The following is a 13,197-nucleotide window of genomic DNA, read 5'->3' as shown; positions in this document are numbered from 1 at the left end:
GGCCCCTCAGGAATCACAGTCAGGGGTGAGATGTTGGGGACATCAGTGAGGACAGGTTAGGGTGTTGGGGCTGCAATACTCAGGAACAGATGTTGTGGAAACACCAACAAAGACACCACAGTCAGACCAGGGAGGCTTCCCCAGAAGGTGATGCCACTACCTATTTAGGTCCATGGCTAGGAAACCAACAACTGTTTCTGTTGTTTTAGGGAGAAGAAAAGGAAACAGGCACTTGCCTTTCGGGTCAGAACATGAGACTCAGGGTTTTCTTCGACAGAAGGAAATGGATGCAGTTGTGCATTGTGGACACTCTGCTATGGAGGCAGCAAAGGGTGGGGTGGGCCCAAGCAGGAGAACCTGGATAAAGCTGAGGAGAGACGGGGCGGGGCCGGGGGCGGGGGGGGGGCGGCGGTGCAGGCCTAGGACCAAAAACAAATGAAAGAGGAACCATGGGACAGGAAGCAAGCCCTGCCTCCTCATTGACTGTCTGTCTTACTGAAGGCAGGGACATGGTCTTCCTCATGCCTGCACTGGCCAGCCTAACCTGCACCCGCGCAACCCCTCATGGTGTCAAGTGTCCCCATTGGTTGAAGTGGTTCCGTGAAGGAAATCACTTGGAAACCTCGGCTGACCTCACACTGCAGGCTCCAAGGCAGAACCCAAACGTTCTGGACGTAGCAGAGCTCCTTAGTTCCTTGGATGAAGATATAGAGTGGATGCTGGGATCTAGCTAAATAGTTCAGTTCCTTTCATCCATAGGATAAAAGACTAACAATTCTGGAATGATGGACAAGGTTCAAAGTTCTTTCACCTTTTTATTTTTGTTTTTAATAGAATGGCCACTTCTTGTATGCTTGCCTTATGCAGGTGAGTTCAGACCCAGGTTTAATGGGTAATGCCAACCATTGTATTTACTTGTTTCAGAAGTAGTGAATAAAAAGGGATAATTACATTTCACTACTATACATTTTCTTTTTGAGGCCATCAGTGGTCACAAGAATGCGTAAAAATCACCAGGCAGCCCAAAGTGTCCCCCAAGAAAAGTAAATTACTTCAAATTCAAGAGCACCTCCCCGCCACCGCAAAGTTCTGGCCTTAAGTGCTTGCACTGCTCATTCCGTTAAATGAAAACTAGTCTGTGGGTATCTCGTCTGCTATGTGAATGTCCTCTTGTGACCCAGAGAGTTGAAACACCTGGGATTTGTTTTACTCAGGTAGGACATGCAGACATGCACATGCTGGTTAGGAAGGAAGACGTTTATGTGCATAGATTCCCAGAAACAACAGGCATGGCACATCTTGTAGAGCCATGTGGGGAAGGATCAGAGTTGGTCAGGAAGCAGGAGGAAGAGGGGAGAGTGAGGTCCAGAGTCTTTACCGGCGTTTTCCTGGGAAGGAATGGGTGAGGAGAGGTGGGTACATGGAGTCAGCTTAGGGTTGGATGGTTTGAGTAATTTTGGCAGGCTCTGGACTATTGAAGTGGCTCCTAGTTGTCCTGTGCCTGGCCCTGGGGTAATTTAGGGAAGAGGGAATATTGGCCTGGAGTGTGAGTTTGATCAGGATTGCTTGGTTTGTATATCAAAGGCATGATCACGGGGGGTCCCTTGCTCTCTAAGAAATGCCCTAGGAGGGAGAGTCTCTAGGATCATGACCCCAAATGCCACAGTATTAAGAGACCAGAAAATAAGAAATAATAGTCAATATAAGCAATATCATTTCTAGGAAATTTTATTAGAAATACGCTAATCCATTTTCCTAGTCCACTTACTCTCCCATTCTGCTTGGTGACTTTTTCCGTCATAACACAATTTAAAATACCAGTCCCATTCTCATATGACCATGCTTTTTAATCTCCCCATCTTTTAAAAAATTTGTTGATTTGGGAGAGAGAGAAACATCAATTTGTTGTTACACTTATTTATACATTAATTGATTGATTCTTGTATGTGCCCTGATCGAGGATTGAACCCTCAATCATGGCATATGGGGACGATGCTCTAACCAACTGAGCAAGCAGGCCACAGCTGAATTTTCCCATCTTAAGAAACAAAACCAGCCTCTTGATTGCTCAGGGCTCTCCAGGAGCTACCCTGTTTCTGTCCCGGCCTTTACAGCAGAGCTCCTCAAAAGATTCCTAAACTCACTTAATTCCTTCCCTCCTGTTCTCTCTTGAACCTGTTTCAGTCAAGCTTGCATCCCCACCACATCAGCGCTAATACCGCCTTCGTCTGGATTCCTGATGATCTTCCCATTGCCAAATACAAAAGCCAATTTCAGTACTTGTATCGAAACCATCTGTGACCCATATTCTTTTTTTCTCCCACATCATTTCATTATGAAAATCTGAAAACATACAGAAAAGTTGAAAAAATTATGAAGCGCACATCCGTATAACCCACACCATAGTGAAGCATTTTGCACTGCTGGCATTTCCACTGCCCAGGTTCATTTCATTCTTCCAGGCTGACTTTTCCCTGAGGGCTGAGCCTCAAAACCCTTTTCAGCTCAGTTGCTGAACTCCTCATCCTGAACCACTGATGGGACAAAGTGAAGGAAGGCCAAGCCACCTCAGTTTGTCAGATTTTGCAAGTGGCTGAGTAATGTACTTGCTTATTGCACTTTTTTCAGTTTGTACAAACAGTAACACTGGTGTTTCTTTTTTAATTTCAGATGATAGGAAGGATGATACACCTGAGCCTACAAAGAACAGCTTTAGAGCACATTTGATGGCCCCAGACCCCAAGACCTGGGATGCAGGTTGGTAGAATTGCATCCCAGGTTGCCCTCTAATGTCCTTTCATCATAGCACTGCACAGCCGGAGCCCATTGGGACAGCACTCAAGTTGTGAAACTAAGCCAACTCTCCCATCAGGCTATGTAGTTGGCAGGCGCTGCTACACTGAGTCAGGGACCCTGCATCTAGACAGAGCAAAAGAGAGGGCTTCCACCCAGGACAGGAGGCAGATGAAAAAGGGGAGTCCGCGATGATGGGGGAATTCAAATCATGTTTGTTCACACATGCTGTGCAAGCTTGCCTTCATGTTTTCAAAAATTAAGAATGCTATTTTTTTTTTAATCCTTACCTGAGGATATGTTTTTATTGATTTGAGAGAGAGAGAAACATCAATGTGAGAGAGAAATATTGATGGGTTGCCTACCATACATGCCCTGACCAATGATCAAACCCTCAACGTTTTGGTGTATAAGAAAACACTCCAACCAACTGAGCCACCTGGCCAGGGCAAGAATGTTTTTTGTTTGGGGTGGTTTTTTTTTAGATTTTATTTACTTATTTTTTAGAGAGAAGGGAAAGGATGGAGAAAGAGGAAAGAAACATCAATGTGTGGTTGTCTCTTGAGCGCTCCCTACTGGGGACCTGGTCCACAACCCAGGCATGTGCCCTGACTAGGAATCAAACCAGCAACCCTTTGGTTCACAGGCCAGCACTCAGTCCACTGAGCCACACCAGCCAGGGCTGAATGCTATTTTTTAATGGGATTTCTGATTTTATCTCCCATTTCCCTTGGGAATAACAATGTGATTAGTATATTAACTGACATCACCTCTAAAATGAAATTTGATGAGAACTTTTTTTTCTTTCCTTTTCAGTGATGATATCACATAGGCCTGCTCTTGTTCAAGTAATTACAATTGCATGTATAGCCTTAAGCGTTGCCCTGATATGTGGGACTGCTGTTTTCTGTGCAATATAGTAAGTCCATGCTAAGTAACTCTACCGTCCTTAAATTATACATAAATTAACTAGGTTGTTATTTAGTTATGACGGTGATAATGATGTTCATAATTATTTTTTTTAATGTTTATTGATTTTAGAAAGGAGGTGAGAGAGAAACATTAATGTAAGAGAGAAAGACTGATTGGTTGCCAACCAGGGATTGAATCCAGAACCTAGGTATGTGCCCTGACTGGGAATTAAACCCCAAACCTTTTGGTGTACAGAATGATGCTCCAACCAACTGAGCCACGCTGGCCAGGGCATGATCATAGTTCTTAGGATCACTAAATTATTATAATCTTTATAAATTTCCAGATCAGTGTTTTTCAGAATATGGACTTATAAATTATTTTAAAAATGAAAAGAAAAAGAAACAAGACAGAGTATAATTTAGAAAAATAGAATATATTAGAAAGCATTAAATATTAAAGGAAATGATGATTTTTAAAAAGATTTTATTTATTTTTAGACAAAGGAAAGGGAGGGAGAAAGGGAGAGAAACATCAGTGTATGGTTGCTTTTCACATGCGCCATACTGGGGACCTGGCTCGCAGTCCAGGCATGTGCCCTGACTGGAAATCGAACCGGTGACCCTTTGATTTGTGAGCCAGCACTCAATACACTGAGCCATACCAGCCAGGGTAGAAATGATGGTTTTTAAAGTTGTCAGATACATGGTTGTGAAGTAAAATTTACTTCTTACTGTGGATCATGGTCAAAAATGTTTGAAAGCCATTGTATGAAATGCTAGTATTTTCCCAAAACATGGTGGTCTAGACTGAATTTGATGTCTGGAAGGAATATTAACAGTGCAAAGCAGGAAAGAGTGAAAAAAGCAGTCTTTTTCACCGGAAACTTAATATTATTAATGCAGTCTGGGAGTAATGGTAGCATTTGGGGAAGATGTACTAAATTACTTGCTCTATTAGAAGCCAGTATATCAACATGAGGGGATTTTTTTAAGGTAGCCATTTTAGGATCACTTGGAAGTATGTCAAAGGAAGGCAAACAGATTGAAGGTCAAATTGAAGAAATTTTGCTAAGGAGAGAGTATAACTATTGTGCTTGGTTCTGGGTTATCTATTGTGGTAATCTCTTGTGACTCAATTTATGTAACTGCAATTTCAGTTTCTTTTATTAATATAGGCAAAGATGTTAACATATAAAAAATTTTCTAAGGTAATTCACTAAAACATATCCTCCTGGAGTTTCAACACCCAATTAAGTTACTAAGCCAATCCATTTGGATTATACCCAGTGCCTCACAGGCAATTTTACAGCCCGAGGCAAAAGGAAAATATGAGCCCCAATATACATGTTTTCATGGAATTTTTAGTGGTTATTTTTCTCAGAAGTAAAGTTTTAAAATTTTTATTATTAATTTTTTTAGGTTTCCCCCTACTCTTTTTAAAACATTGATTGGAGAAAGAGAGAGAAATGTCAATTTGTTGTTCTACTTATTTATTCATTTGTTGGTTGCTGCTTGTATATATCCTGACCAGAGATCAAACCTGCAACCTTGATGTATCAGGACGATGATCTGGCCAACTGAACTACTTGGCCAGGGACTACTAGTGACTCTTTTTCAGTCAAAAGGTCACATGATTAAAACATAATATATCATAATAATTGTGCTCCTAAATTCATCTGTATTATTCTCCAGTCGACTGGTACAGGCTGAGGAAAGGCAACAACTTGCATTGCTTTATCAAAATATCAAGATACCATTATCAGGAGATGAAGAGGAGAACAATGGTGAAGACGAGTCCAGTTACCTCCTTGCAGAGAAGAGACTGGCAAACTTCATTAATTCAGGTAGAGAATTGACCAGTTTATTTTCTCAGATCCTAAACCTCATGAAAGCTGAGCTGGAAATGATGGTTTGGTTTTCAAAGGCAAAGCTAAGTGGGAGTTAGTGGAACTTGAGGAAAGAAAGATGAATTTTTCAGCCACATCTACAGAAAATGACCAGTTCTCATCACATTTTACAGAGTGGTAAACAACTGTGTAGTTGCTTGGTTCCTTTTGCAGAGAAGTTCCAAGGGTTGACAACAGAGTTCAGTAAGCAAACTTTTTCCCAAACAAGACATTTCCTTTAAACATACTTATTAAAGTAACATTATTCCCAAGTTTAGAACACAGGCAAGCAGATGTCCTGCCTCCACCATGTGCCTCAATCTGATGTGAAAACTGGTCAAGGCCCACAAAGCAGAGGTCACTATCCCAGATTCAAAGACTCCTGTCTGAAATATGCCTGCCATGCCTGCGAATTGTGAGGAGAAGGCCACACAGATGCTCATATAAGCCTGATTTTGTAGAAGCTCTGACATTCTTTTTTTTTTAAAGACTTTATTTATCTATTTTTAGAGAGGGGAAGGGAGGGAGAAAGCGAGGGAGAGCAACATCAGTGTGTGGTTGCCTCTTGCACGCCCCCCTACTGGGGACCTGGCCCACAACCCACGCATCCCAGACTGGGAATCAAACCAGTGACCCTTTGATTTGCAGGCTGCCACTCAATCCACTGAGCCACACCAGCCAGGGCATGACATTCTTGGATAGTTGCTTTACAAATCTGTAGAGCCACAGCATCTAATTCAATCTCGTTAACCATACTCTGCATGAAGGTCCTCCCAAGCAACCCCAGACACAGATGTCAGAAAGAGGCTGGCAGGCCAAGAGTAGAGATAATTGATGCTTCCTGAGGCAGATGGCCCTTATTAACCCTCAGAACATATTTTTTTCAATGTCTTTTCATTATTGAATTGTAACTTTTCTACATTTTTTAAAAAAACTGGGCATTTATAAAGCTTGAATACCAACTCATAGGCACAGACAACGTTATGGTGATTACCAGAGGGGAAGCGGGGTAGGGGGAGGTAGGAGAGGGTAAAGGGAATAAATGGTGATGGAAGGAGAGTTTACTTGGGGGATTGAACACACAGTACAATATTCAGATGATGTATTATAGAATTGTACACCTGAAACCTATATAATTTTTACTAGCCAATGTCACCCCAATTAAGTTCAATGAAAAAAATTTCAATACAGAAAATAGGACAGTAGTTTAAACATTTAAATTTCCATCATCCTTACCAGACAAATAACATTCATTATGTCCTGAAAATTCCACTGTTTGCACCTGTATTTTTCCATACTTTTTCCCTCAGCTCTTTTTCTCCACTTCTGTTTCTCATTTATTTGTATCTTAATAACATTCTGTCTACATTTTAGTTATTAGATCAAAAAGAAGACAACATTTTGAAAGGACAAGGTTGAAGAGTGAGCAACAGTTAGTAAAGGAAATGAAATACTGAATGCTGTGCATCTTGCAGAAGTGGGAAATCTGTGAAAGCAAATTAAAGAGCTGCAGGACATGCTTCCCAGGGTGGAGAGAACAATGGCAGGGATGTCAGACTGAGGACATGCGAACCCTAAGGAAAGAATACTAGAAGTATGCAAGACAAAATAAATTCACATGGTATAGCAATTCTTGCATCTTACTCTCATAGTTCATGAATAATTGTAATTGGGTAGAGAAAAATCCAACTTGATAAGTGTGAAAGAGAAATTATCCATATTTTTTTCCTTGCTCCTAACCAGGAATATAATTTCCTCAGGCAATTTCCCAGACTATGCTGGGGACCCACTTTCATTAAACAGAACTTTCCCACTATCTGCCAATTCTCATAGCATGTCTCTATTTACATGAGAAGACTGAGAATGCCAACTTGGTACCAGAGTAAGGGGGCCCACCTTACTATTCCACTGCTGATAATTCTCAGAGCAATTACATCCCAGGGTTCCAAATCATGTGAAGGTCCACAAAGTGGAGAAGCCAGGATCCAGCACACCTTTGTGCCTTCAAAGTCTGTCAAGGTCTATGACTAAGCCATCTGGTCATTAGAAGGCAGCATTGTACATAGCCCAGTGTTGGTTTTGCTGGAAATGCACTTCACATTGTATGTAGATGCCAGCGTGAAGGGACTGGATGGTCTTTTAATCAAGTGTCAAGGTGGCCTCAATTCAATGCCAACAGGAATTTCCAGCTTGGGGTGCCGTGAAAGAACATTATTCAATACAAAACAGCTCAATTGTGATACAGCATGGTTGTCAAAACAGCACAGCTGTAGAACAGCTCTGGGGCCAAGCGGCTGCTCTGTAGCTCAGCGAAGGGACTTGCAGTCTTCAGATTTAGGTGGAAAGGGAAAGTGTACTGGCCAAGCCAGAGGGTAGCTGGTTTGTGTGGACAGGAGTCCCTGCCCAACCCTCTCCCCACCCCCTCCTCCCTGACTGGAGAGGCAACCACACATTTGATGTTGCTCTCCCTCTCTTTCTTCCTCCTTTCCCCTCTCTCTAAGAATAAATAAAGTCCTTCAAAACAAAACAAAACCGTTGCCAATCCAAGAATCCCCAAATTATGTGGTCTGTCCTCCAATTAAGGATTCCAGATCTTTGCAGTTTAGTCCCAAAGACACTGTCCTATTTGGTCAGACTAGAGCTGCTCTGTGTGGCCAGAGCTGCACAGCTCTGATTGGATGGAGAAAGGTTCAGTACTGTTGGTTGAAATAGGTTTCCAGAACTCCTCTGTAAGGGCTGGCTCAGACGGCAGGAACAACAGCACTGGCAAGCAGTTCAGGATAGGCTTCTCTTTGAGAGGACCCTGTGAAGAAATGTCTGCTGAGTTCTTTTTCTAAAAAATTTGAGCCCAGTTAGTGACCAGGAGCCCATCTTTATAGGTGTCTTCCCCTACACTCCCCTCAGGATTTAGTCTTCATGCCCAGAGGTGCCTTAGCAAAGTCACTCTGGTAGGCAGAATTGGTCCCCGAGAGTTTCACCCCTTGGTGTTCGAAGTTGTATAACCCCCTCCCATTGAATGTGGGCCTGCAAATATGAAATGCCATTCTGTTGATTATGCAAAGGTGATCGAACAGTTGCTCTCTTAATTGTTACGAACTGGAGAGCCATCTCACCTAGTGTTTAGGGACTGGGTTCATGCAGGGAAAGACCTTCATTAACCAACCCAGTGTGGAGACTGAAGGCTTTGTCAGATATTTTCAGGGAGTGCATGGTCCCTGGCATGTGCTTGTGTGCGTGTGTGTGTTTCCCCAATTCTTCAGTATATACAAAGTGACTGTGCTAAATAGCTTGACTTTACTGAGGGGGTACAAAACAATAGTTGTAAGTATAATAATGGCAAAACAAAACGATGACCTTAAAAACTTGCCAGTGCAAGACCTGGCTGTTGTGGCTCAGTTGGTTGGACCATCGTCAGTTGGATTCCATGCCAGGGAGCGTGCCTAGGTTGTGGGTTTGAACCTCTACCCGGGCAATGTTTCTCTCTCCTACTTACCTCTCTCCCTAAAAGCAATGGAAAAATGTTCTGGGGTTAGGGTAAAAAATAATAGTAAAAAAAACTTGCCAATTCAGCCCTGGCTGGTGTGGCTCATTGGATTGAATGCTGTCCTGCAAACCAAAAGGTCGTCACTTCGATTTCCAGTCAGGGCATATACCTGGGTTGCTGGCCAGGTTCCCAGTGGGGGACACTGGAGAGTCAACCACACATTAATGTTTCTCTCCCTCTCTTTCTTCCTCCCTTCCCCTCTGTCTAAGAATAAATAAATAAATAACTTTTTTAAAAAACCTTGCCAACCCAAGGCTCCCCAAATTATGTGGTTGTGCGTGTCTTTTCACAGATATCACTAATAAACTTTTTTTTTTTTAATTTTAAAAAATTTTTTATCAGAGGGGAAGGGAGGAGAGAGGGAGAGAAACATCAGTGTGTGGTTGCCTCTCATGGGCCCCCTACTGGGAACCTGGCCTGCAACCCAGGCACGTGCCCTGACTGGGAATCAAACTGGTGACCCTTTGGTTTGGTTCAATCCACAGCCGCACCTGTCAGGGATCACTAATTAACTTTCTAAAAGTGAGATCTTCCTTTTTATTTCCTTTTTTAAAAATCATCCAATGATACTTCGAGGCAATTCTGCCGCGATCTTTGAATCACTATGTAGTAATTATTCGTAGTTTTCTAAAACAATTTTTAAAAGCGAGATATAATTGACATAACGTTATATTAGTTTTAGGTGAATAACGTGATCTGATATTTGTATGCATTGTGAAATGATCATAATAAGTCTAGCACCTGTTGCCTTACATACTTACAAAAATTAATAGCTTTCTATAATTTGCACATTACAAGTGTTCTTGTGAGGTTATTTCAATTCCTCATGCACTATAGTTCCTGTAATCACTTTCCAGCAATGAGATGCGGTTGCAGTTTTGATACCAATGTATTTCTCCACAAGTGGACCGATTTTGTGACTGAATACGGAATAAGTGCATTTGAATCAATAAGTTTTGGGAAGCATCTGACAGAATATGCTTAGCCCCACAACTTCACGGACTCTGAAATATAATGTCTCCAAATGCTTGAGTGACTGGATGCAGACAGTACTCCCCAGAAATCTGAGTGCGGCACCTTTAAGAAGGAGCTAAGCCCCTCTATCCTGGGCCCCAGACTCTCCGGTTCCCAGGGTCCCTCGCGGCGGTGCGTGGCCTTTTCCACTGAAGTTCGTGGGGGTTCCCTTAGCTTGGCCCGAGGATCTGGGAACTGCATTACCCAGAGGGCTGCCCGACGTTGGCAGTGACGCCGACCAATGAAGGTTCAGAAAAGGTTGCCTAAACCAGGTAACGGCGGGCGGGACTTCCGGCCGCCTCGTCGTGCTGGGCGTCTTATCTTTTCTCAGAGGAGCCTCACTCCGTCAGGTCCTCCTCAGCGCTGGGTCTAGGGCGAGCTGCAGGGGCCGAGAGGGCGCCGGAGCCGTCGTGGTCCCCGCCGCACAGACCAGGGTGTGAGGCTTGGCGATGCCTCCCGGGTGACCCGCGCCAGCGCCGGAACGAGGACCGCGGGACTCGACGCCCCCTCGCCCGCCGCTTCCGCCCGGTTTCTCCCGCAGAGTCAGATGGCGGCGGCCACTCTGAGGCGCGCGGCTGGGGTGAGTGCGTGTCCCCTGGGCCCTGCCCGTTAAGCCCACCGAGCCCTGCAGCCCAGGCCCCGGCGTCCGGACTGTGAGGTGCTCGTGGGTGACACACGGAGTGGGACAGGATGACGGGCTGAGGAACCGCTGTGTAGACACGCGCACGGGCGGGTGATCCGGGAGGATCTGGGACCCTGGGATCCTCCTGCCCGCGGGGAACAGAGAGTGCGAGGCGGAGTGACAGCTGGAGTAGCAGGCTGGGCTTGTCCCTTAATGTGAGGACTCTAGAAGCCAGAGACATGGGGGTTTAAACAAAAAGGGACACGATCTCCGTTAACGAGTTTTCTGATGTCCCCAAAGGCTGTCCAAAGGAAGAACAGACTGGAGGGCCTGCTGAGTTCCCTGAGGCGCTCGAGGCTGTTTTCAATTCAAGTCACACTGATGGACAGAATCCCCAGGGCGCTGAGGCCCAGAAGTTAGACGGCCCCTGACTGATGGAGGTCACAGAGCGCCAGGGCCAGGGCAGGAAGTGTGGAGGCGTGGGCAGGAACCCCGCCAGGAACCCGCATTCCTCTAAGGCCTCTTCAGTACAGGCTTCCCCTACTGCTCGTGGAACCACGGGAAGTGGAGGTTGTCGCAGACCCTCACTCACCCAGCCCCCCTCTCGTGTTCCCTGGATTGTCGTTTTCTGGAACTTTTTTTTTTTTTTAAACTTTCACTCTTTATTCTGAGTACCGCAGACACATAACGTGTTCCTTCTTCCATCTGCACTTATTGGAATCATACCCATTTTTTTTTTTTTTTGAGATTTTATTTATTTATTTCCAGACAGAGGGGTAGGGAGGGAGAAAAAGAGGTAGAGAAACATCAGTGTGTGGTTGCCTCTCCTGCGCTGCCTACTGGGGACCTGGCCCGCACCCAAGCATGTGCCCTGACTGGGCATCAAACTAGCGAACCACTAGTTTGCAGGCTTGTGCTCAATCCACAGAGCCACACCAGCCAGGGCTGTTTTTAAAAGAGATTTTATTTATTTATTTTTAGAGAGCGGGGGAGGGAGAGAGAAAGAGAAGGAGAAAAACAGTGTATGAGAGAAACATCAATCGGTTGCCTCTTGCTTGCGCCCCAGCCGGGGACTAGGCCTGCAACCCAGGCATGTGCCCTGACCAGAGGTCAAACCGTGACCTTTTGCTTTGTGGGCCTATGCCCAACCAACTGAGCCACACTGGTCGTGGCTCTTTTTGTTTGTTTGTTTGTTTTAAATACTATTTTTCATGTGGTGGCATCAGAGCTCTTTATTCTTTGTTTTTTAAAAATTTTAAAAAATATTTATTTATTTATTGACTTGAGAGAGAGGAAGGAAGAGAAAAACGGACATTGATTTGTTGTTCCACTTAATTGTGCATTCATTGGTTGATTCTTGCACGTGCTCTAACTGGGGTGGAACTTGCAACCTTGGCATATCAGGACAACGCTCTAACCAACAGGACTACAGTGCCAGGGTGCTTTCCTGGGACTCTTAATTGCATTTTTCCAGTCCTTGAGTTTGAGGACCATGGAGAAACCCAAGGTCCTGAGTCTATTTGTATGGAGTGTATACTGAGGTGTTACCATATGGATGACCAGTGTAACAGGTGTGGAAAGTTAGCCGGATGTGTGTTTGCTTTCAGATAAAACTGCTCAGAGGGAGGAAATGATATTATCATGATCTTAACAGGTTTCTATTGGGTACATGGTGGAGAACACATTGTGGGCTTGAGGGAAGAGGAATATCAGGGTGAGGTCTACTACCATTGTCCAACTGGAGTTAGTGGACCAGAGACGTGGCTTAGGAAATGGTCTGGAATCTGGCTCTGTGTGTGTGTGTGTGTGTGTGTGTGTGTGTGTGTGTGTGTGTTCTAATTGATTTTACAGAGAGAGAGAGAAACATTGCTCTGTTGTTCCACTTATTTGTGTGTTCATTGGTTGCTTCTTGTATGTACCCTGACCAGAGATTGTGCCCATGACCTTGGTGTTTCAGGAGGACATGGTAACCAACTGAGCTACCCAGCCAGGGCTGAGATTCTTCAAGATCAGTTATTTTCAACTTTTTCATGACTTGGAACACATAAACTAATTACTACAATTCTGCAGCACATCAAAAAATACAATTTTTGCCGATTTGACCCCCAAAAAGGTATAATTTTAATTCATTCACACTGGACAGCTATTGTGTTGGCTGTTGTCATTTTTTTAAATTTGACACCCTAAGGGAAAAGAGGTCAGGTATTGCATGTTTTAAAAATTCTTGTGGCACAACAGTTGAAAAATCACTGCTAGATAGTTAAGGGGATGGGGACAGAAGTTTCTCTTGAGCCCACAGGGTCTCAGTTACTTTAGCTCAGAATTTGCATACAACTGAGGCACATCTTGTGATGGCTCAGTCTGAACCCCTGCACACATGTGGCTTCATGTGACTAAGTCTGAGACAAGACATATAGCAAGATC

At 44.1% G+C, this 13,197-nt stretch overlaps 1 protein-coding gene across 1 annotated transcript; it reads left to right on the top strand.

Moving 5' to 3' along the window:
- The first annotated feature begins 785 nt into the window (after positions 1 to 785).
- Positions 786 to 11,204, top strand: CUNH19orf18 (chromosome unknown C19orf18 homolog). The gene is made up of 6 exons (XM_054567846.1): positions 786 to 867; positions 2,671 to 2,757; positions 3,610 to 3,712; positions 5,400 to 5,551; positions 10,693 to 10,731; positions 11,074 to 11,204. Exons 1-6 carry the CDS (start codon positions 786 to 788, stop codon positions 11,202 to 11,204), a joined length of 594 nt encoding a protein of 197 aa, XP_054423821.1.
- Positions 11,205 to 13,197: the final 1,993 nt, after the last annotated feature.

Source organism: Pteronotus mesoamericanus, unplaced genomic scaffold (genome assembly GCF_021234165.1).
Source record: "Pteronotus mesoamericanus isolate MK-2021 breed Mesoamerican mustached bat unplaced genomic scaffold, CSHL_Meso_final contig_199, whole genome shotgun sequence".
Lineage (NCBI taxonomy): Eukaryota > Metazoa > Chordata > Mammalia > Chiroptera > Mormoopidae > Pteronotus > Pteronotus mesoamericanus.
The sequence above is the reverse complement of the archived record's forward strand: the minus strand, read 5'-3'. Positions and strand labels throughout refer to the sequence as shown.

Excerpts from the sequence above, each read along its gene's own strand:
- CUNH19orf18 (XM_054567846.1), top strand. The coding sequence starts at position 786 with ATGGACAAGGTTCAAAGTTCTTTCACCTTTTTATTTTTGTTTTTAATA. Across the intron at positions 2,758-3,609 it reads CCCCAAGACCTGGGATGCAG|TGATGATATCACATAGGCCT; the intron begins GTTGGTAGAATT and ends TTTCCTTTTCAG. Across the intron at positions 3,713-5,399 it reads GCTGTTTTCTGTGCAATATA|TCGACTGGTACAGGCTGAGG; the intron begins GTAAGTCCATGC and ends ATTATTCTCCAG.